The sequence below is a fragment of the Microcaecilia unicolor genome, chromosome 4 (assembly GCF_901765095.1).
Source record: "Microcaecilia unicolor chromosome 4, aMicUni1.1, whole genome shotgun sequence".
Lineage (NCBI taxonomy): Eukaryota > Metazoa > Chordata > Amphibia > Gymnophiona > Siphonopidae > Microcaecilia > Microcaecilia unicolor.
Window position 1 is genome coordinate 279415768 of NC_044034.1, and position 25277 is coordinate 279441044.

The 25277-nt window shown below is 43.5% G+C and overlaps 1 protein-coding gene across 1 annotated transcript in view; it reads right to left on the reverse strand.

Annotated features, from left to right (window-relative positions):
• CLCN4 (chloride voltage-gated channel 4) overlaps positions 1 to 25277 on the reverse strand; it is a 105069-nt gene that overhangs the window by 71482 nt on the left and 8310 nt on the right. The window contains exons 2-3 of the mRNA XM_030201614.1: positions 5785 to 5956; positions 3028 to 3127 (exon numbers count right to left, since the gene is read on the reverse strand). Coding sequence (XP_030057474.1) covers positions 3028 to 3127; positions 5785 to 5928 — 244 coding nt within the window. The 5' untranslated portion in view covers positions 5929 to 5956. The remainder of the gene's footprint in view (positions 1 to 3027; positions 3128 to 5784; positions 5957 to 25277) is intronic.

The following is a 25277-nucleotide window of genomic DNA, read 5'->3' on the forward strand; positions in this document are numbered from 1 at the left end:
ATAAATTCATATACTTTCCACAATGTGATTTTCCGGATTTAATTTGTGATGTGCTATCTCTCACTGTTACCAATAACCTACCCTTCAATTATGGGCTGCTCATGTCTTTGTCAGTGGGCAAACTTACAAAATCAGCAAGGGATCAAATACTTATTTCCCCCACTGTAGCTAATTGATCTGCACTGCCCTTATTGCGCCTTTCTATACTGTTGCTAAGCAACTAATAGAAAATCTTTAAGAAAGGGCCTGCAAAATGCAAGTGAAGATGGCAGCAGGCCTTCATAAAGCGTGTACTGTTTGCCCTTCTGCAGTGTACACCAGTGTCTTCCAGCTCTGTTTTTCAGCATTGCCACAGTGAATATACATGAGATAGACTGTATATACTAAAAGACTGCTGAGATCAGCAACAGTCTCTGCTACCAGGTAAATACAACTTGTGAGTATTGTTTTCAAGAAATACCAAGGTGCATTATTAAACTTCTATCTGTTTCTATACTTTAAAACCTTAAAGTTTAAATCACTGTTTTCTTCTCCTTCCCCACCCACCCCAGACACATTCTTTGATTTATAGGCTACCCACAATAAGAGAACAAAAAGAAGGAAATTTTTCACGAGTCAATTGGGGATTTAGATTTTTTTTAATGGAGTAATTTAGTCCTAATGAATATATTAATTGTAATCCCCTTGTAAGTTATTAACTAACCAATATAAAACATACCAAATAAATTTCAAGGACTTTACATTAGATATAACATTCCTACTCCTTTAGTAACTTTAAGGGGCCCTTTTACTAAGCTGCATAGGCGCGTACGCGTGTTCTACACGTGTCAATTTTGAACTACCACCTGGCTACCATGTGGCCCAGGTGGTAATTTCATTTTTTATGTGCGTCCACTAGACACGCTGGAACATTTCCAGCGCGCAGCGCTAACCAGGCAGTAATCGGCATTGTATGCATGTAGGCCATTACCGCCTGGTTAACACGTGAGACTTTACCACTAGGTCAATGGGTGGCGGAAAGGTCTCAGGCCCAAAATTGACACGCGCCAATTTTTATTTTGCCGCACGTCCATTTTTGGCCCCCAAAAAAGGCCTTTTTTGGAGCCGAGCTGAAAAATGGACCTGCGGGTGTCCAATACACACGTCTACACCAGCACATGCCATTTTTTGGCGCACTCTAGTAAAAGGACCCCTAAATAACTAACAATTCAACTGCAGTCTAACAGCAGGATGGGGGCTATCCAATATTTTACACTGAGGGTCACATGTATGGTTATTTACCAGTTGTTGACAGGTTGTATGAATGCACTCATTGCAAAGAGCTCTTGGCTCTCATGGGTCAAATCTAACCTCTACAGGCTAGAGTAGCAGACCTAGAGGAAATGAGGCAGAGAGTTTTGCAGAGGAGACCTACAGGATAAGTCCCAGCTCCAGCCCCATGTTGTTTGGAGAGGCAACATCACTTTTGGTGTGGCAAAAACGGACCCTGTAGCTAGGAACTGCCCTTTAGATGATACTGTATCTTCTCACACTGAGGATAGGTCTTCAAAGGGCTTGTTCCCAGGTGGGAATATCCAACAGACTGCCAAGACCTGTCGCTTCTTCCTCTTCAACATCAGCAAAATTCGCCCTTTCCTCTCTGAGCATACCACCAGAACTCTCGTCCACGCTCTCATTACCTCTCGCCTTGATTACTGCAACTTACTCCTCACCGGCCTCCCACTCGGCCATCTACCCCCCCTTCAATCCGTTCAGAACGCTGCTGCACGTCTTATATTCCGCCAAAACCGATATACTCATATCACCCCTCTCCTCAAATCACTTCATTGGCTTCCGATCAGATATCGCATACAATTCAAGCTCCTCCTCCTTACCTACAAATGCACCCAGTCTGCGGCTCCTCACTACCTCTCCACCCTCATCTCCCCCTATGTTCCCGCCCGCAACCTCCGCTCACAGGACAAAGCCCTTCTCTCAGTACCCTTCTCCACCACTGCCAACTCCAGGCTCCGCTCATTCTGCCTTGCCTCACCCTATGCCTGGAACAATCTTCCTTTACCCATACGCCATGCCCCCTCCCTACCCATCTTCAAATCTCTGCTTAAAACTCACCTCTTCAATGCTGCCTTCGGCGCCTAACCACTCGAGAAATATAAAATGTCCCAATCTATCCACCCTATCAGATTAACTGTTCACTCGTCCTCTAGATTGTTCACTTGTCTTTAGTTTGTTCTCTTGTCTTTTAGATTGTAAGCTCTTTGAGCAGGGACTGTCCTTCTATGTTTAAATTGTACAGCGCTGCGTAACCCTAGTAGCGCTTTAGAAATGTTAGTTAGTAGTAGTAGTAGTAGAAATGGTTAGGACAGATATTGTAGTCGGCGATGTAATCATTAAAAAAACAGATAACACAGTGACTGGTGCCTCCCTGGTGAAAAGGTGGCACACCTCATGCCTTACCTACATAGGATTTTTAGATACTGTTAGGAAGGAACCAGTTGTGGTACATGTGGATGCCAACAACATAGGGTCTGATAAGGAAGTTCTGGAAGCCAAAAGCTTTTAGGTAGAAAGTTAAAAACCAAGGGGGTCTTTTACTAAAGCTTAGCTCGAGTTATCTGTAGCAGGACCCATTTTATTCCCTACCCCCACCCCCACCCCTGATACGCACGCTCTTTTTCTGCCAGCAGCTGACTTATTAGGCAAAAATATGCCTCTGTGTGCCGCACACCATTTCTGGCGCCCCAAAAGTATTTTTTTTTTAGCACCAAGGTTACAAGGTTAGCGCAGGAGCCCTTACCGCTTCATATTTAAGGGCTTCCCCAGGAAATGGCCATGTGGCAAGTGCTTAACTTACCATACAGCTATTTCTCTTTTTTTAACTCCTTTTATGTGCTGCAGTAAAAGGGGACCTTGGTGTGCGTCAAATTCACGTGCTGATGCCACCACAGGGCCCCTTTTACCGCAGCTTGGTAAAAGGACCCCTTAATTACATTTTCAGGGATTAGTTTCTCAGCACAGTGAACATACCTGCCAGGAGTCCAATCAATAGCATTACAACCCATCCTGACCACGCATCCAGCAGTCCTTTGATGAACTCAAACAAGGATTCCTTGCTTTTGCTGGTTATCTGTGAATAATTACCAAGAAAAAAAATAAAATAAAGGTTTAAAATAAAAATGAACAAGTTTAATTATAGTGACTAAAGATGCATATACTTTACACAAAATAAAAGTTGCTAGTTCAATAAAATGGTGCCATTACCACTTAGATATGTGGAAAAAAAAGTCAGACTCGTTTTTATGTGTGTTTCTCAGAAATATTATTATTTTATAATGCTCCTAGACATTCATAGCACTTCAGGAGAGGAAAATACCTACAGTACCAGAATGTAAATCTAAAAATCCTTTCCTTACTAGACAAGATAATGTTCTCAAGGGAAAAGGCTAGATTAAAAGAATTCCTAGAATTGCAGACTGCAGTGAGTCCAAGTACAGTCAAAATATCTGAGTAAATCTTCTCTGAAAATTCTCGATCTTGGAAACATGATGATTTGTCACATCTTGTGCAGTGGGGCTCAAAACAACCTGTGAGATCATTCTAGGATGTGATGAAATTAGTTTTACTAAGGCATACAATTTTGGGGGATAATTATCATTAGTATTAGTTTGTTTGGAGTACTAAGTTCTTCTACCTAATTTTACCTATTCTACTCCCTATAAAATCTTTGCTGTCCCCTGCAAGGATTTATCCTTTTGCCATCATCTCTCAGCCTTCCTAGCTTGTCTTTTTAAAAGGCAGAGGCTTTGATGATACCATGGATGACAAATCCTACATGGTATTGAAATCAAGCAGACAGAGCAGTCTTATCTAAGACAATGCCCCAAAGACAGTTCCACAAACTACTCTGTTCCTACTACCACCTATGAGGGGCATACCATCCGACTTGTGCTACACTAGAGGACAGAGGTCAACGTTTTATGCTTGTTCACTCTGTCACATTGAAAATTTTTTATTCAAGGCTGGTGGGAGGTGGTGGAGAGCTTGGCTTTCTACAGGGTCTCAATATTCTGTCTCCCCCATATCTCCCTTCCCTAAAGCATAGCTGCTGTACTGTTTGTAGGTTTCAGAGTGAGAACTAGCTTCTCCTGCAGTCCTAGCAGTGTGCATCTATTAGTCCTGGCTGTTTTCTATATTTATCAATTGGATCTCTCTGCTTATTTCTTGCATGTTCCTGAATGCCCATTATGTGGTTTGTCTGGGGCCCAGGGGTGGGGGTTGGGGCTCATGATGTATGAGATAGTGATCCCACCAAGCTGGCAGAGGTTGCTCTGTTGGCCTGGATGTTAGTTTGTGGTTTTGTGGGTGATTTGGAATGGGCGGGCAAGGGAGGACAGGGGAAGGGTTTGGGGTTTTATTTTTTTTGGGGGGGGGGTGGTGTTTGCACCAGAGTTTTTTTATGGGACTTCGAGCACTTATTTCCTTTCCTAGGGTTTTTCAGATGCTGGGGTATGGTTGCGAGGGGGTAGAGGATGGACTCCTCGGGTCTCTTCATTTGTCCATCGAACATCATAATCCTTTTCATTTATGACCACTGTCCTCACAGGTTTCCTGTAGACTAGCTACATCGAATGTGAGAGGTATTACCTTCCCTGTGAAATGCACTGAAACTTTAGGATATTGATATTGCTTGCCTATAGAAGACCCGCCTGATAGACACTGAACATCAAAAACTACAAAAGCAGTGGGTGGGAGAGGTATTTTTTGCATCTTCAGGTGGTCGGAGGGGAGGAGTTGCAGTTCTCTTTCATAAATCTCTGAGTTACCAGGCTAAACGTTTGATCTAAGATAACAGAGGCCACTATATATTTTTGAAGGTATGGGTGCAAGACCAAGAGCTTTATCTATTAGTTTTATATGACCCTGATAGTGAATCAATTTATGCAGTTTTATATGACCCTGTGAATCAATTTATGCAGTAGAGAAGAATAAAACAGTTTTATCCTTCTCTACTGCATAAATTGATTCACTACCAGCAACAAAACTTAGTCATAGTAGGAGATACCAACTTGATCATGGATAGCACACAGGATCGTTCTTCTGTCTCTTTCAGAGGGGGAGCCTCTGGCGGCTCCTACATCCCAGGAAGCGGGACTATACACACATCTCCAGGGTCCATGGCACGTCTACTTTATGTGCTCTTGCATCACACCATCTTTCAGCATGTATCGGCGGTGGTTGTGGCTGTGGGCCCTGGGGGTGTGTCTGACCACTCCAAAGTGTGGAAAAGGCCTCTTTGTATCATATTAAAATGCCTGAAAACACCAGTTTAAATGAAATGGGACCTTGTGACTCCCAGCAACCACTCAGATAAGGCAAAAACCTGAAGAAAATTCACACTTGGGAAAATGTGTTGAAATTGAAATGTATTATTTTTAGTCAGCCCTTTTCCAGGGCAAAGAACAAAAGAAAGATATATAATAAAAACAACAAAACTCAGACAAAAAAACAAGTACCAAAATCAACAATATACAGTTTCAAGAGGGAGTCCAAAAAAGAAAAACTAAGGTACTATTTGTTTTACATTTTTTTTTCTCTCAGGTTTTCCAAGATGGTTGTTTTTGTTTTCTAAAGGGTCTAGGAGGTGTTTTTAGTCAAAGAGCTCAACCAGTTCAACCAATTTTAGAAAGGAACCACAATTATAAGTAATGCTGGTTATTTTTTTTTACAGATGTTGTTGTTACAAGCGGTCAAGATAATGATGATCAAATAAAGTTTTCCACTTACCTTCCTATGTCTGTCTGTGTCACGGGACTTTTCTCTTAACCAATCAATGGTGTGGAAGTCCTCATACGTCCCGACATCAGGAAGCGGCTCATCCAGGAAATCCATTAGGTTTCCTGAACCATTCATCTCTTCCTCGTTAACCATATTAGTTGTACCTAGTGGGTTATTAGATCTGTTAGAAAGTGAAATATATATATTAACTAACTCTCTCCTCACCCACTATTTACACAGCATAAACCAATAACAAAGCTTGAATAGGTTAGCCAACAGAAAGATATTTTTTGTCAGGGTCGGGGAAGTAGGTGAGTTGAAGGATGAATTTGATTACTAGATTTGAAGCCTTTAGACTTGAAGGTTACAGTTCTAATCCTTGCTGAGACTATATTTTCTGCCAGTAGTACCCAACTAGCAAATTGAAATCCCACAACCCTAACATGCTCTCCTCTGTATCATTCACTAATTATAAAGTAAATAAGCATGAGAACTCTGAGCTCATCTCTTTCAAGACTTGGTAGCCAGTGAAAACAGGTGACAAGAGCCAGATATCTAAAAATTGACAGGTAGCTCAAAAGAAAAGGAGTGCGACCAGTGAAAAGGAAGGGAAAATTAAGTTCTTACCGTGATAATTTTCTTTCCTTCAGTCATAACAGATAAAGCCATTACGTATGGGTTGTGTCCATCAACTAGCAGGGGGAGATAGACTGAGTATCACAGCTCTGGTCCTGCAGAAGAATCTCAAGAAGGAAAAAAACCTCTTTTCCAAGATCGCTGCGCTAATATATATATATATTTTTTTTAATGCTGTGAGGAAAGCAGAGGCAAAAGAGGTAAATAAAAACACTCCGGAGGCTCAGATAAGTGGGAAAGGCAGGGAAAGGCGAACCAATGTGCCTGCATCTACTGAGTGGGAAAGGACAGGGAAAAGCAAGCTAATATGTCCACATCCACAGGGGCATGGGTAAGGCAGGGAAAGGGCTGACCTATGTGCCTTCAAAGTGAAGCTGCTATAGCCTCTAACACCCCGGCTAACAAATGGGAAGCCAGGAGCCACCCTGCTTTGGGAGATAGAGAATACTGAAGAGGCAGTGGAGCTAGCTGGCCATGAGGCACTGTGAAAAGTTGAGTGCTCTCTATCTCCCCCTGCTGGTTGATGGACACAACCCATACGTAATGGCTTCATCTGCTTGATGACAAGGAAGTTAGAGTTCTCCAACCAAGAAACACCACTAACCAACTGACCGAGAAGAACAGCGACAGAGAAGGAGAGACACCAGCAGATTTCAGCAACAGAAAAGAAGTGATAAGGAAAGATTTTATATGAAAAAGAAATGTAAGGGTAGGGTCAGGGTTAGGGTAGTCTATTGTTTAGCGCAGCAGTTACCCGGCGGTAATCGGGCAGCGCCAAGTGCTACCCAGTTACCACCAGGTTAGCACGGGAGCCCTTACCGCCACCTCAATGGGTGGCGTTAAGTGCTCCCCCCACATGGCTATGCAGTAAGTGAAATCTTACTGCATGGCTATGTCTTTTTTCGGCCTTTTTACCCACAGCTTAGTAAAAGGGCCCTTTACTGTATGTTATGTGTATTCCGGCTACATATAGGTACCTACAGTTATGCCAGCTCTATGGATGGTGTAACTGTGGGCACTTAAATGTTAGGCACATCAATACCGGGTTACACTAGTATCCTATAATGGAATCTGGGTGCCCAGGTGCCCCTATAGAATAGACTCACCATCACATTACATTACAGCTCCATTTATATTCTGCATTTACCTATAAGGTTCAATGCGGATCACAATAAGATATCCAGCTCAACTTAGATACTGGGAATGTACTTACAGTTTAAAATTTTGGGGTCGTTTACTAAGGTGTGCTAACAGATTTAACACACGCTAATGATGTTAAATGATAAGGCACCCATTATTTTCCTATAGGCGTCTTACTTAGCGCACGCTAATCGTTAGTGTGCGCTAAATCTGTTAGCGTGCCTTAGTAAAAGGACTCCATAATCTTTTAAATATCGCTTAAATAGAAAAGTTTTTAAGGGTTTCTTAAATATTTCACTTTTTTCCCTAGCCCGGGAGACAATGAAACATATACAAACTGAATTATAAAAACCACGAAAGGAATTCTCTAATGCAGAAATCTTGCAGGTAAAAATTCTGGGGACACAAGGAAGAGCTATCCTGTGCCGGAAACATCTGAGAAAAAAAAAAGGTGCCAAGATTTATTTTATTTTTTTATTTTTGTTAGGCAACAGGAACCTGTGTAAGTGACCTGAACACTGGCACATATGCATGTAAATGCTAATATCACTACGAGATATAATATAGTCTTGATTATCTGACCTTCGGTAGTCCAACCATCCAGTATATCCAACAGACCCCCACCCCCACCCCGGTGACATCACTGCTCTGTATTTGTGCTCAAATTGCCTGCTCTACAATTTTTTTTATCATTGCTGATTAGTGCTAGAATAACCCTGTACTTTAGAACATGTTTTTAAATAAAAATACCTGGTCAACAGGATCGGGTCCAGGTGGTCTGAGTCAGGAGGAAGGTCCAGCAGTGACACTGTCGCAGCTGAAAGTTGCTGTGGTAGCAGGAAGGACCACTGATACTTCCTGCTACTTCCAGCAGTGGCAATGTCACTGCAGGTCCTGCCTCCTGACCAGGGGCGTAGCCAGGCTTCGGCAGGAGGGGGGGGTCCAGAGCCCGAGGTGAGGGGGCACATTTTAGCACACACCCCCGGCGCAGCCGACCCCCCGCCACCACCGACCCCCCCCATTGCTGACCCCTCCCCCCGCCGCCACCACCACCACCAACAACTTTGACCCCCCCCCCCCGCCGCCGACCCTCTCAACCCCCCTCCCGCCACCAACCCTTCCCCGCCGCCGCCGTCACCTACCTTTGCTAGCGGGGGGACCCCAATCCCCGCCAGCCGAGGTCCTCTTCTTCCGGCGCAAAGCTTTGTTCTGTTTCTGAGTCTGACGTGGTGGCGGGTTGGTGGCGGGTTGGTGGCGAGGGGGGTCGAGGGGGTCGTCGGCAGGGGGGTCCAGGGCCAAATCTACAGGGGCCCAGGCCCCCGTGGCCCCACGTAGCTACACCACTGCTCCTGACCCAGACCACCCAGACCCGATCCTGTTGACCAGGTATTTTTATTTTACAACATATTCTAACCTACAGGGTTACATTAATAAACATTTTTTTAAGTAAACATTGTTTTCTGTATTAGCTGACTTTTTATTTATCCGACAACGGGTCGGGCCCATTTACACTGAATACTTGAGACTCTACACTACTATTCTATAAAATGGCACTGAAATGCAATGTCATGTAATTTGCTGGTGGGTGTATGTACAGGTAGATTTTTGGCAGACGTGAACAGGGTACACATTTATGCACATGGGGCTCCTTTACTAAGCTGTGGGGAAAAATGTCCTTCGCCCACTCTTAAGTGGGTCTTTCCCGCATGCTAAGGCCATTTTTAGTGCAGCTGGAAAATGGCCGATTTTCCATTTTTCTAATTGACGACCATGCACTAATGTTAAATAAAGAGGTAATCTAGAAAAAGATCGCTAATCGTAGCTGATATCAGTGCCTGAAACTTCACAAATATGAAAAATAATCTAAATATTTAAATTAATATTGAGTAAGTGGTCACTCTCAGTATACAAACTGTGGCCACTAAGACCTTCGGTATTAGGCATCGTCTCAAATGAATAAGCCTTTGATGGCTTTCATTTAAACACCACATATCATGTTGTGTGATTATACCAAATGTGCTAAAGTAAATATAAAAGGCACTGAAATACTAGTTTGATAGCTCAAAGCAACTCCCGAAGGAGTGATTTAAACGTCACATACATCAGCATATGAGCATACTTTTTCCAACGAAGCGGCCAAAATCACTCCTACAAAGTCTCTCAAACCAAATAATAAAACATGCCTATAAAGCACGTATCTGTGGTTAAGACAGGGAGTAGGCAAATATAGGTTTCATTTGCACATGACCATTAAAAAAACTAGTGCAGGAGTACTTACCAACACCTATCTTGTAGGTGGTAAGGGCTCAAGTTAGCACGTGGTAAAGTAGATGCTCTGATTAGTGCAGAAATGCCCACTCTCTGCCTCCAGACATGCCCCCTCTGCACAAAAATTAAAAATATTTTTAGTGCATGGTTTGAGTGCACATTGCAAAATTACCACGGGAGACCTCAGCATGTCCCAAAGTAAGCCCTTTTAAGCTGCAGTGCTTACCACAACTTAATTAAAAGAGCCCATAGAAACACAGGAAGTCGATAATCAAGGCACATGCAAAAAAAAAACCTAATGTGCGCATTAGCGTCTGAACGCAGCTTTGTAAAAGGGGCCCCTAAAATAGGTGTGTGATGGGGTTTATAGAACACTGCCTCTCACCCTTAAGAAAAGTCCCTCTCTAACTAGCCTGAGACACCTTAAGAGCATGGATCCCGCCCCAGGAGGAAGTGCGCTGGGTGGAGGTTGAACCAATACCTGGGAGTTTAAAAGACAGGGTCAAGCTGAGGGTAGGGAGGTCCAGGGAAGGAAGAACTGAAGCCTAAGCCTTTACAGAATACATTTAGCTGCTGTGACCTGGCTAAGGTAAGCCAACTTTGCTTCAAGCTTACAAGCCGTGCAAAGGTTTGGCTGGAGCCAGATCCGAGTTCTCAGAAGACCTGAGAACTAAGAGACTGAGTTTGGGGCGGGGAAGCCCTACAAGCCACAGACTGCTTGGCCTGCTAGCAGGAGGCCTACTCAAAGACTGTTACTAAACCAGAAAAACTGTTGCATCTGAGGTCTCAGCAGGGCTCAGGTGAATAAAACATTTTTTAATGTTTATATACCTTGTCTGGCTGAGTTATTCCCAGGGCCACCCCCACAACCCTTCCCTGAGGTCTCACAAGGTGTTTACTAGACAAACAATGGAAAAAAACACCATGTTCCCTAGTACTCTCTCACCGCTCTCTCTGACTCATTTTGTATCCTCCATTCAGTTTTTGTGGCTTTGTTCATGTTAGATTCTACCGGAGAAGGTATGCAGCCATAGTACCTCTAGTATAAAAGCATGGATAAATGCTGAACTTTTGTACCCTCAAAGAATCGGTAATTAGCTAGAAAACCTAAATCCACAATTTGTAAACACCTCAAAACAGACACCCTAGTTTTACATAAGGTCTTGTCACATGGTTCCAGCATTCCTCCACAACATCACAAACCATGAAAAGAAATGCTGCTATTTCATGGCAAGTCTGAGCCTGCTCCTGTGGCACAAACTCAACCCTCAAAGCAAGGGAAGAGGCTTCACTAATTACGACACCGATCCTACTTCTGTCAACTCAAAATGTCAGCAACAGAGGCCATACAATAACAGGTTGTTGTAGTACATAACTGCTGTCTTAAAGATGTACATTGCGCAACCAGAAAACACCAGCTACTTTCACTGGCAGTAAAGCCAAACTCCAGGAGATCCCCGTTTTTCCTTATTGATTTTCACTTCATTTCTGTGGAAACATTAGCAATTGTGTCAAAATTCCCCCAATCATCATCCTCCACTATACAAAAGAGCAGTTTGTTATTTGTTGATTTCACTGCTTTGCCATGAGCAGCTGCAGTCCAGCTGTCAAGACGTACTGAGGAAGCTAAGCATTACAATTGTGCTTCCACAGCACCCACACAACTTGGAGACTGCTGGAAAGGAAGATCCTGCTAGTTGGGGAGGGATCAACACCAATAGATGTGACTGATGTGGCTGCAGTGAAACTCAAGCCTTGTCTGCCAAAGTCTCAGCGGAATTTAGATTTAATTACTCATCCACTACAAATCTGAGCACTGGTTACAATTCTGTACATAGGTGATTTTTCTGCTGAAGTGAACTTACAACCTAAGTTGTACTGGAGGCAATGGAAGGTGAAATAACTTGACCAAGTTACAGTATAATAAAGTCTTGTGTACTGCTATCACCCAACTAATTGGTTCAATACTAGGAAGAATTAACAACTTTATTTTAACCATCATCTTGGCATTTACTTTAACCAGCTAGTTTTCAATTTTTTCCTAACTAATATAAAAATAGCCATACTGGGTCCATCTAGCCTATTCTGTTTCCAACAGTGGCCCAGGTCACAAGTACCTGGCAGAAACCCAAATAGTAGCAAGATTCCGTGCTACCAATCCCAGGGCAAGCAGTAGTCTCTGACCTAAGACTAATAGGTAAGGCATTCCAAATTTGTGGGGCCTGGTAAGTTAAAGTTTAAGAATGTATCCTTTTATACTTAACTTGTCTTGAAGATGGAAATTGAAGAAAGTGAATATGAATATATCTTGCACATGAATTCGCAGTTCATCTAAGTTTTTTAAGGCTTCAGCTTGCTGGTGTTTTTGATTGTTTCTCACATTTTACCGGGGCATCGTTAGTCTTTTTAAAGACTCATGCCTGGTTTTTAGATTTGTCCTCGAACCACAACATACAGACTCCTGAGGCAGGCACTATTGCCGAAACACGGTGTCGTGTCAAATCTACTTCAGTAAAGGACCCTTTTTATCATTTTGTTTCGAAAATCACCCTATTTTAGATGTTTTTGTGCTCAGTGTGTCTTTCTTTAAGGACCATTTTCAAACAAAAAATGTCCAAGGGAAAAATGAACAAAAATAAGCCATTGGGATGGCTGGAGGCCAGCAGTCTTACTAGACTGGTCACATAGATATCCCAGCAGAGCTGTGGGGGCAGCCCAGGGCACTATAGTGAACTTCACATAAATGGTCCCATCATAACCCCCTTATGTTGTATGGTGAACCTTCCAGGAATAGCAAAAAATGTACTGTACCCAACTGTACACCACTACAATAGTCCTTATGCCTGCAGCTATCATCTATATGTGGGTTCAGTAAGTTATTTTGAGGTTTTTGGAGCGCTCACACTTTCCACCACAAGTGTACCAGTTAGAGTGGGATATGGGCCTGGGTCTGTACATTCCACTGCACCAACCACTAGGCTCTCTAGGGTCCTATTTGCTGCTCTAAGAGGAATGGCCATTATATCTGCATTTGTCATAGAGCCTGGTATGTACTGGCACTTTCACCACTTAGGAGGGGTGAAAGGAGGTCAGTGACCACTGGAGGATTAAGGGGGAGGGGGGTCATGCCTTTATCCTTCCAATGGTCATCTGGTCAGTTTGGGCACCTTTTTGGCACTTAGTCATTATTGAAACAGGTCTATCTAAAAACATTCTATTTTTTGCCCTGGATATTTTTACAATGTTCCATTATCGTAGAAAAATGTTCAGATCATTAGCCCGCCCTAGTCCAGCAAAATACACACCTCCAACATGCCCCCTTGAGATTTGGACTGTACAGAAAAACGTCTTAAAAATGAGTTTCAAAAATAGCGATTTGAACATTTTGCCAAAAACAAAAGTTCATCTGCCACTTTGTGACATTTTTTGGACGTTTTTCTGTTTCAAAAATGAGTTCCATAATCCAGCACCATGCCATAGAGACTTTAGAATATGAATACACAAAGTTTAAACAAATCAAGATTTAATTGGTAACCAACAGAGTTCTATCAAAAGGAGAGTCGCTCTTTCAAATTTATACTTTCCATAGATCAGACATGCTGCAGTGTTCTGAACGATTTGTAACCTTTTCAGAACTGTTTTTGAACAGCCTATATTGACTAACCCCTGTTTAATAAGCCGCTGCATGGCAAAGCCGACACAGCTCATTCAGAGTCAATGGGCTGTGTCAGCATTAGCGCAACACCAGCCGCTAGCGTGGCCTAGTAAACAAGGGGGTAAATTAGAATAATCAAGCTGTGATTTGAATAATGCTTGCACTAATAATATAAATTGTTCAAATAGAAAATATTTTCAAATTTGACACAGAATTCTCATTTTGAAAAATGTTGTCTGAATCAAAGAGTTGATTTGGAGTTCCATAGTTAACTCTGAGCCTAATATCACTCTTAATATTTTGAGCTTACATTCCAACTGAAATGTATCAAAGTCTAATATAAGACATGATAGAGGAGCTTGATTTTGTTGCTTTGTGATAATTGTGCTGCACACAGTGAAGATGTCGGGCTGTCTAACGTCAAGGTGGTCTTCCTTTCATCAAACACTACCTCTCTGATCCAACCTATGGATCAGGGCATAATAGCCAATTTAAAACAACATTATTGGACTGATGTGCTACATCGTCTGATGAGCATTATGGATGACCAGACTGGCAAGGATAAATGTGCTGTTGAACTGGCTCATAATCTATTACTGTTGGATTCCCTACATATGCAGAAAGAAGCCTGGAATCATGTTACACAGGCAACCATTGTGAACTGCTACAAGCGGGCAAGCTTTGTTAAGGATGTGGAGAGGGACGAAACAGATGCAGCTGTTGCAAACGCGTCAGATGAACAGGCTATTGACATCCCAGCCGGTGTTACTGAAGAGGAGTTTCATCACTATGTAGCTGTTGATTATGATCTACAAACAGCTGACAACAGAACTGATGTCGAGATATGCGCCTACATGCAGGCAACAATGGCTGATGATGAAACAGATGATGAAATGAGCAGCGAGGCACATGCTGACGAAATTCAACAACCTCCTGTCACTTTTGCAAGAGCGCTGGAGAATCTCAACACCGTGCAGGCCTATCTGGAGGTCACTGGATGTCAGTGCTTTGACAGTTTTTACCATCTGGCAGACGTAGTCTATGGAACTCACAGACACAAGAGTGTACAGAGGACTATGACTGATTACTTCAAGTAAGCCTAACATCAGTTAACGGAAACTGTATAACATCAGTTAATGAAGACTATATACTGTACGTATAATAAACAGTACTGTACATATGTTTATCATATGTCAAGCTTCTTTGGGTCACAACGGTTAAGTGCACGCTCCAGTTAACTGCATGTATTTCTTTGGTTCCAAACCCTTGCACTTAAGTGGATTGCACTGTACTATATGCCAATATATCCAATAGGTGTTACAGAAAGCATCACTGGGAGAAGCAGGATTTGAAACTAGCTTCTTTGGTTCTCAGCCAACTTCAATAATCACTCCTGCTGTACTGGAGAAACTCATCAGAGCAGGTGGCAGGGAGCTTGGGCCCTCTCTGCCAAAGCAAGAGTGACACCAAAGGACATGAGTAAAGTGGCTGTCAAGGAACTTAGGCCTGAGCAACCGATGAGACAGAGGCTTTCCTCCTAGACAGGATGGGTACCGCGGAGAAGATGGGACAGACATAAGGGGCAGAAGCAGAAGAAAGGGGCAAGGCAAAATAGTATGTTGATGAGAGTGAAGCAGATTAGGGTGGATCTTATTTCTGAAGTTTGTAAAAATGACCTTACCCCATAATTTAAGGAAATAGTCCAGGCAAAACATCAATTAAATTAGTGAACATTTACTGGTAACTCAACAACACTGATGTTCTGAAGGCATCAAATAGTAATAATTCCACAATCCGCATAAGGTATCCTTGAACTAATCAGGCTGGTCCTCTTTGACAGCCAAGTAAGTACTTCAACAAAGAGGCTGTTGATAAGTGTCCTGAGCAGAGTCACGAATCACTGTGGACCCTTGAAGATGTTGTCTCAAACAAGATACTGTTTCAAATGATGGAGCTTCCAGATGCATTTCTTGATGTAGATTCAGACATGTGGGTGTCACGAGAAGCCTTTCAGCAGGCTGTGGAGACATTACAGTGGTGAATGATCATGCTGAATTTGGTGTTGCTCTCATTCAAGAATACAGTGGCCTCACGATAAAAGATGAGTCAGAACTTCAGTTCTTATTGCAAACTATTGAGCAGCACCAGCAGGTTTATCCAGATAACAAGAAACTGACATTGGCAGGACTACACTAACATTTTTGCTTTTCTACAGCATTGCTGCATTATAGACTTGCATGTAGCAATATGTTTTTCTGAGTATGTTGCATAAGTGACACAGAACTGATTCAGGAAACAAATTTGAGTTTCTATATTTTTGTTAATAAAATTGTTATTTTAATCAAACTTTGAGGTGATTGAGCTACCTCTAGATATTCAATAAAATGTTCAAACGTTTGGCAAATAGTTTTAGGCTAAGGTGGAACAGTTCTAGGGGGTAAGATCTTTGAAAATCAGCATATTTATTTGTTCTGTTTTATTAAGTTCCACCCTAGAAGGAGAGCCAGTATTTCCCTGTCCACCATCTTCTTTCTCTTTATTGAATGGCAGGCTTTCCTATTAGTTAAGAATAAAATAAGTGCTGAGCCTTTTCATTGCCCCATACAGTGATTATCAATCCACTCTGGATTCCAAGCAACCTATAATCAATATGTATGAGATAGATTTGCATACACTGGGGCTAAGAACCAGATTAAAGTATGCAAATATACTTCAGGTATATTCGTTACGAAAAATCTGTAAACCAGACCAGATAGGTGTCAAGAGTCTCTTTAAAAAAAATAATAAATCAGAACAGAAAAATAAGAAAGCTAACGAAAAGGTCCAAAGTTGTAATATGTTATTTTGAGGATTCTAACTGATACTGCTTCTTTAAATAAGAGCTTCACCTGGAGCACTGCAGTAACAAATGAAGCAAAATGTTAAGGGAAGCTGGGAAAAAAGACATCCCATAACCGCATGTAGCATAGCACAGTTATTGTTGTAGGGATGTGCACAGGGCAAAAATGTGTGGTTTGCACACTGGACATGTCAAATTGGAGGAGAAGAATGCTTTTACCTATTGCTATTTCCTGCTTGAATTTAGTTAGGAGAGTAAGTAGTACTGTTTCGGTACTGTTTAAGGGGCGAAATCCTGATTGTGAATTGTGTAGTATTGCGAATTTGTTTATGTAGTCGTTAAGTTGTTTGGTTACCAAGCCTTCCATTAGTTTGACTACCAATGGGATAGATGCTACTGGGCGGTAGTTGGTGATGTCATTTGTTTTCTTCTTGGTGTCTTTTGGTATTGGGGTGAGTAGAATGTTGCCTTTTTCTTTAGGGAAGATACCTTATTGAAGCATGAAGTTTAAATGGGATGTGAGGTCTGTCATGAAGAGGTGGGGGGCGGATTTTATTAGGTAGCTGGGGCAGGTATCCAATTGACAGTGGCTGTTGGAGTACCTTTTGATCGTCTGAGTAACTGTATCGGTGGTGAGGATAGCAAAATTTTACCAAATTCGGTCCGCTGGGTATTCACCAGGGGTTGGCTCTAGACCATTGATGAAGTTTTTGATGTCTGTGTTGTCCTGAGGTATAGTATTGCATTGGTTTGCAATTTTTTCGCTGAAGTATTTAGCAAGGTTGTCTGCAGATGGGATGTCAGTGTTGGTTGTTGTGACCGGCGTTGTGATTAGTAGTTTGTTTATGAGATGATATAGTATCTTCGTGTTTTTGTAGTCTGGCCCTATTTTGGTTTTGTAGTATGACCTTTTGGTCTGTCTTATTGCGTATTTGTATTTCCTTTGTACCAGTGGCGTAGCCAGACCTGACATTTTGGGTGGGCCCAGAGCTAATATGGGTGGGCACTATATAAAAGTCTGCCCAGCACTATCCCCGCCTCCCATACACTGCCCTATTGAAGATCGCTGTGGTCAAGGGAAATTAATCAATTCCCTAAAGCAGCAGATGTGAAATGAGGATTCCTTGGGATGTGTAACAGCTACGCTTTGGAAGGATCTGGATAAGTAGTGTTTGAAAAAAATATAATTTGAAAATATTGAGAAACTGAAGTCATCTGCATAGCTGACATTACTGTTCTGTTCTGAATTGTTATTGCCATTTCTTCTTCCCACACAGTTGCACCATTTGTGGAGTTTTTTTCTGACCTCCCATGGCTGGTATGTCTGCACTGCTGGTTAAGAAGCAGTTATTGACTTGCTGAAGTCTTTTTTGTTTCTCCACTGTTTTGAGTGATTGAGTATCCACTGAAGGAAAGCTACATGACAGTCTCTACAAACACTGTTTGAAAGTTTCTGTAAATAATCAGACTACCAGCAGGGCAGATGCACATACTACTATCAGCACTCATGACAGCCAGCAATATTTTTACAACGATGGCTGCCTTTTTAGCGCAGGAGATATTAGCATGGATCCACTCTGTCTACCACAAAATAAACCCTGCACTAGCTGCTTACTATAGCTTAGTAAAAGAGCTCCAAGATTGATATACAGGCTCAGACATGGCCCTTTACCCACAGCACTGCAATCATTTCAACTACATGCAAAGTTATATTGTGGTAATGGGCAATCTGTACGTGTGTGTTTCCTGGTGCATCATGTCGCTGTTTCTATTATATCACCGTGCAGCGTTCAACACAAACACAATCACCTGCTGTCCCAGCACATACCTCTGTTACAATGGTGGAGCGATACACGTCCATGCTGTACGTCCATCCGTCCAGGCATTTCTCCGTCTCTATCTCAGACATGTTCACGTCCAGCCCTGGCAGCAGCCCCTGGCAGAGAAATTGAGCAGGCGGTACCGCTAGCACATGCTGTCCACCATCTTCTTAGGGACGCTGACCTTCCTCCACGCTTCGCTCAGGTTAGCGGTGGCCGGCACCAGGCAACGGTGTTCGGGAGATGCGGCCAGGAACACCACGGACATGCCGTTGAGGCCATTGGGGATGATGCTGAGCAGGAAGAAAATGAGCTGCTGGAAGGGTCCCCACTGGCCCAGGAAGTCGGTCACCTCGTCGTACTCCCGCTACTCCCGCATGACCCAAGGAGCACGTGTCTCTGGAGAGATCAAGCGCCCTAGCGGAAGGGGAGGGGGGGTGTAACGGACAAATGCAACGAACAACCGACGGACTCCGCGCTACCGAAGGCGGAATGACCGCTCCCCCCACGGGCTTCTTCTGAGAGGCAGCGAAAAGGCCATGGGAGGCACCGGTGGGCAGGCCTCAGAACCTGGAGAGAGCTGAGCCAGAGCGCGAGCGGGTGCCGTCTCCGTGGTATGCGCTGCTGCTGCTGCAGTGTGTGGTGTGCGCTTGGGTGGGCGGACCTGGGCCGAAATTGGGTGGGCCTGGGCCCACCCAGGCCCACCCGTAGCTACGCCCCTGCTTTGTACTTGTTTCCATGCGTTGAGTGTGTGTCCGTCTTTTATTTTTCTCCATGCGCATTCCAGTTTCCTGGATTGTGTTTTTACTTCTTTTAATTCTTCATTGAACCATGGTATTGAGTTGTGTCTGCGTGAAGTTCTTGTTCGTAAGGGTGCTATTTCGTCTAATATGTGTCTACATCTTTTGTCCCACTCTGAGAGGTAGTATATGGAGTCCGTTTGGGCTGTCCAATTAATATATTTATAAATGATTTAGAGATAGGAGTAACTAGCGAGGTAATGAAATTTGCTGATGACACAAAGTTATTCAAAGTCGTTAAATCACGACAGGATTGTGAAAAATTACAAGAGGACCTTACGAGACTGGGAGACTGGGCGGCTAAATGGCAGATGATGTTTAATGTGAGCAAGTGCAAGGTGATGCATGTGGGGAAAAAGAACCCGAATTATAGCTACGTCATGCAAGGTTCCACGTTAGGAGTTAAGGACCAAGAAAGGGATCTGGGTGTCGTCGTCGATAACACACTGAAATCTTCTGCTCAGTGTGCTGCTGCGGCTAAGAAAGTGAATAGAATGTTGGGTATTATTAGGAAAGGTATGGAAAACAGGTGTGAGGATGTTATAATGCCGTTGTATCGCTCCATGGTGCGACCGCACCTTGCGTATTGTGTTCAATTCTGGTCGCCGCATCTCAAGAAAGATATAGTAGAATTGGAAAAGGTGCAGCGAAGGGCGACTAAAATGATAGCGGGGATGGGACGACTTCCCTATGAAGAAAGACTAAGGAGGCTAGGGCTATACAGCTTGGAGAAGAGACGGCTGAGGGGAGACATGATAGAGGTATATAAAATAATGAGTGGAGTGGAACAGGTGGATGTGAAGCTTCTGTTCACGCTTTCCAAAAATACTAGGACTAGGGGGCATGCGATGAAACTACAGTGTAGTAAATTTAAAACAAATCGGAGAAAATTTTTCTTCACCCAACGTGTAATTAAACTCTGGAATTCGTTGCCGGAGAAAGTGGTGAAGGCGGTTAGCTTAGCAGAGTTTAAAAAGGGGTTGGACGGTTTCCTAAAGGAAAAATCCAAAATTCCAGGAATAACATGTATAGAATGTTTGTACGTTTGGGAAGCTTGCCAGGTGCCCTTGGCCTGGATTGGCCGCTGTCGTGGACAGGATGCTGGGCTCGATGGACCCTTGGTCTTTTCCCAGTATGGCATTACTTATGTACTTATGTTGCCAGAATGTATTTGAGTCTATTTGGCCTCTCGTGGTTGAGGCCCCACCTGGAGTATTGTGTTCAGTTTTGGAGGCCACATCTTGCTAAGGATGTGAAAAGAACTGAAGCGGTGCAAAGAAAAGCTACGAGAATGGTATGGGATTTGCGTTACAAGACGTATGAGGAGAGACTTGCTGACCTGAACATGTATACCCTGGAGGAAAGGAGAAACAGGGGTGATATGATACAGACGTTCAAATATTTGAAAGGTATTAATCCGCAAATGAACCTTTTCCATAGATGGGAAGGCGGTAGAAGTAGAGGACATGAAATGAGATTGAAGGGGGCAGACTCAAGAAAAATGTCAGGAAGTATTTTTTCATGGAGAGAGTGGTGGATACTTGGAATGCCCTACCACAGGAGGAGGTGGAGATGAAAACGGTAACGGAATTCAAACATGTGTGGGATAAATATAAAGGAATCCTGTTCAGAAGGAATGGATCCTCAGAAGCTTAGCGGAGATTGGGTGGCAGAGCCGGTGGTGGGAAGCGGGGCTGGTGGTTGGGAGGCGGGGCTAGTGCTAGGCAGACTTCTACGGTCTGTGCCCTGAAAATGGTAGATACAAATCAAGGTAAGGTATACACAAAAAGTAGCACATATGAGTTTATCTTGTTGGGCAGACTGGATGGACCGTGCAGGTCTTTTTCTGCCGTCATCTACTATGTTACTATGTTTTCAGTTCATTTAACCTTTTTTCATAATTTTATTATGTTTTTCACTTATTTTCACAGACTTGGTTTAATAAAGATTTCTTAACTCACATTAAAACATTTTAATGCATGCTAATTAACTTAGGAGCCCTTTTACTAAGCTGCGGTAAAAGGGACCCTGAGCTAGCAGTGGCGGCCTTTTTTGCCACACGCTGAGGCTCTTTTTCCCGCAGCAGGTAAAAAAGCCAAAAAAAGAAATGGCCATGAGGTAAGATTGCACTTAACGTGTAACTATGCAAGGGGGAGCACTTACCACCACCCACTGAGGTGGCGGTAAGGGCTCCCGCACTAACCTGGTAGCTGGGCGGTAGTTCTAATTTGACGCATGTTGTACGCACATAGAGGGGCATTTTCGAAGGGGACACCCATCTCTAAGGGCGCCCCTCTCTGAGGACGTCCCCGTGAAGGGGCGGGGCATCCCGTATTATCAAAACAAGATGGGCGTCCATCTTTCTTTTCGATAATACGGTCGGGATGCCCAAATCTCAACATTTAGGTCGACCTAAGAGATGGTTGACCTAAATGTTGAGATGGTCAACCTTAGAGATGGATGACCTCGGTTTTCGCCGATAATGGAAACCGAGGACGCCCATCTCAAAACGACCAAATGCAAGCCCTTTGGTTGTGGGAGGAGCCAGCATTCGTAGTGCACTTGTCCCCCTCACATGCCAGGACATCAACCGGGCACCCTAGGGGGCACTGCAGTGGACTTCACAAATTGCTCCCAGGTGCATAGCTCCCTTACCTTTGATGCTGAGCCCCCCCCCCAAACCCCAATTCCCCACAACTGTACACCACTACTATAGCCCTAAGGGGAGGCACCTACATGTGGGTACAGTGGGTTTCGCGTGGGTTTTGGAGGGCTCACATTTACCACCACAAGTGTAACAGGTAGGGAGGGGATGGGCCTGGGTCTGCCTGCCTGAAGTGCACTGCACCCACTAAAAACTGCTCCAGGGACCTGCATACTGCTGTGATGGAGCTGGGTATGACATTTGAGGCTGGCATAGAGGCTGAAAAAAATGTTTGTTAACTTTTTTTTTTGGTGGGAGGGGGTTGGTGACCACTGGGGGAGTAAGGGGAGGTCATCCCCCATTCCCTCCGGTGGTCATCTGGTCAGTTCGGGCACCTTTTTGAGGCCTGGGGCATAAATATTATTAGCACCCCCACTGAAGTTTCATCTCTTAAGATGCTAAAAGCTGATGGCCAGCCTCACTTTCTACTCACTTCTCAGGACCCTGAGCCACTCAAAAGTCAAGAAGACATAACAAACCCACCTGTTCCTGCCTCAGTAGCTGTAGCTGATCCTAGTAATAATTGTACAGAACTATCGTTAAGGGTCATGTTGTCAAATAGGAAACCACTCCCTTAGTAGTAGCGTCATGAGACGATTACTACTAGGGTCAGCAGCAGCCATCAGCGCAGGAGCGCGTAGGGATCCATCCTGCCCCTAACAGCTCCTGTATTCCTGGAGATAAATCAGGGGTCTAAGTGAGATTGGGAAGGAGGGATAGGGCCAGCCTTCGGATGTCTGAAGAGGTGGGATTTCACCAGGGGAGTTCTTACAATATTTATGCCCCAAGATGGGGTGACGGGAAGTCAGCACACTACACTGTCTGACCACTAGGAGTTTCAGGATCCCTGGGGTGGGGGGAGGGGGATAGGTGGGTCTGAGATAACAATGTAGCATACTATGCCATACTTTGTATTATTGTTTGAATATTTTTACTGCTGTAACTGTCTGTTGCTTATGTTTGATATATTCTTGCTGTACACCGCCTTGAATTAATTCCTTTCAAAAAGGTGGTAAATAAATCCAAATAAATAAATACATGTATAAACATTTATGACCCAAGTCTGGGCTGTGGCAGGTGGACAGTCACTGAACCACCATGGATTGGACCCCAGGTGGGAACCTAGGGAGTGGGGGGGTCTTCTGATTTGGGCCATGAGGGCTCTTTATAATGCTGCAAAAATTAGGTCTTTTGTGACCCCCCTCCCCCCACAAGCTCTGAAAAAAAAGACTTTTTTTTTGGGGGGGGGGGCATATTTGCAGTTGGTTTTTTACTATTTTTCCATGCAGCACAGATTTGCAAATTTACTTTGCACTTTAGAACATGAGACCCAGAATATGTTAATGCTTTACAAGCTACAATTAAAAAAATATATTTGAAAATTTTTTTAATCTTTCTCTCCTACAGGGCTAATGCACATTTTCTACCTCAATGTTCAAAATACAGAAAACATTTTCTGACGTAGTATCAATTTGCTTCATGTGTCAGAAAAGGAAGGGGGCCCTCTACTCAGACAAAAATAAGTGCTTTAAATGACGGTGCAGTGCAGGGGGCTCAATCTAACGCTGCCATACAAAAGAACCTTTATCAGAGCATAGGCCACGGGCTTTCCCAGGATTTCAGATTCAGCTGTCAGCGTTTGGGCTGAGGATTTCAGCTGAAAAAAAAAAAATCTGCAGAGTACTATGTAGCAGTATCTCTGTGCAACTGCGTGCACACACTCTGCATGCTTCCCATCTCGTACTGCTTTTTTTTTTTTAACCGATCCAACAAGATTGTGCATGAAATGTGTCCCCTTACCTGCAATGCAACATCTCTCAGTCCAGTCCCCGGCACTAAAGAAACAGCAGCATCCTTTCTGCTCTGGACTGGCTTCACAGGCAATGCCGTCACAGGGAGGAAGCAGTACCAGTCATGTGACTGCATGCACTTTCCATAAAATAGGATTAGCGCGAGACCGGTTTCTGGGAGCAGGTTAAAGTGGAGCAGGCGGTGCAGTAGTTGCATCTGTCATATATTATTATTAGAAGTGCAGGCATTATTCACAAGGATAGCACTTTATCAAAGCTGCCAAGCCACCCAATTCCAAGAGGCTGGTGCTGCTGGTGGACTTTCAGCACTGGTTTCCATGGATACTACAAAAGGAGTCTTGGCGCTGGGTGCGTCCTATGTTTTTCAAATTTCCTTCTGTTTGTCAAGAAGCATTTTGTGGGTAATAATTGTATGTATCTATCTGGCCCGCCCAGCTGTTAGATTTTTCGGTAGCTCATGAGGGTGGTGGGTCCTTATTGGTGGTAACCCCTGCTGTATGACTATTGGCTGTCGGTTTGACGTTTTACTGTTTCACTTGTACTGGATAGTATAAATTCTGTATAGTTAGTTAGTTAATTGTGAAGCCCCACCCCACACCCATATTGTATATGTCCTGCATTTTAATTTGTTTTCTTATCGATACAGTATTTTTGCTTTCTTGTATTGAAGGATGTTTGCATTTCTTCTTGAAATTTCAAATATAAATAAAATACATTTAAAAAAAAAAAACCTCTGATGTCAAGGCGTGTTAAAGGAAATGGGCCAGAATACCTAATCTCTACACACCTTCAAGGTTGCTTAGGTCATTTCAAGGAATATCCCTGGCCTAATCTCACCCTCTCCAAAGGGAATCATATGATGTGAAGCCCAGCAAGGAGCATTCTCCAGAGTAGATTCTATACTCTGGAAGACTTTACTTGACAAGAAATGAAACCATTTCTGTTTTAGGGAGGAAGCAGGCAAAAGCCTTTAATGGAAGAAACAACTAAATAGTTAGTCACATACACAAGGACTAACACAGCTATAGACATGATAAATAGTAGTAGTAGCTTCCACATACTGTAGCAGGATTTACATAGAAAAAATTTGCTTATCAATCCTAGGTGAAGTCATTTTCCTGCACCTTTCTTGACTTCATGTGCAATTTCTCCTTCAGTTAGTTATTTTTACCTTTATCTAACTCCTGTTACAATCTTATCTTTCTTTATGTTCCACCTCCACTTACACCCGATGCCATCTGTTAAAATGTTTTAATACGTATTGTGTTGACGTGGAGGGGAATAATCGACCGGCGCCGGCGATGTATTTTGGCGGCGCCGCAAACAGCTGGCCAGACCCGTATTTTCGAAAAAGATGGCCGGCCATCTTTTGTTTCAATAATACGGTTCCGGCCAGCCAAATGCCTTGGATTTGGCCGGGGTTTGAGATGGCTGGCATCGGTTTTTAGCAATAATGGAAAGTTATGTTGGCCATCTCAAACCCCGGCCAAATTCAAGACATTTGGCCGTGGGAGGAGCCAGCATTTTTAGTGCACTGGCCCCCCTGACATGCCAGGACACCAGCCACCCTAGGGGTCACTGCGGTGGACTTCAGAAAAGCTCCCACGTACATAGCTCCCTTACTTTGGGAGCTGAGCCCCCAACCCCCCCCCCCCCCCCAAAACCCACTACCCACAAATGTACTGCACCCACTAAAACTGCTCCAGGGACCTGCATACAGCCAGTAGGACTTATTGCTGCTGTATAACTTTGGCACACCAGTTCACATCTGAAGACTAATCTCTTTGAAAACGTTCTTTATTTGAATAAGCACGTTTACTCACAGTTAA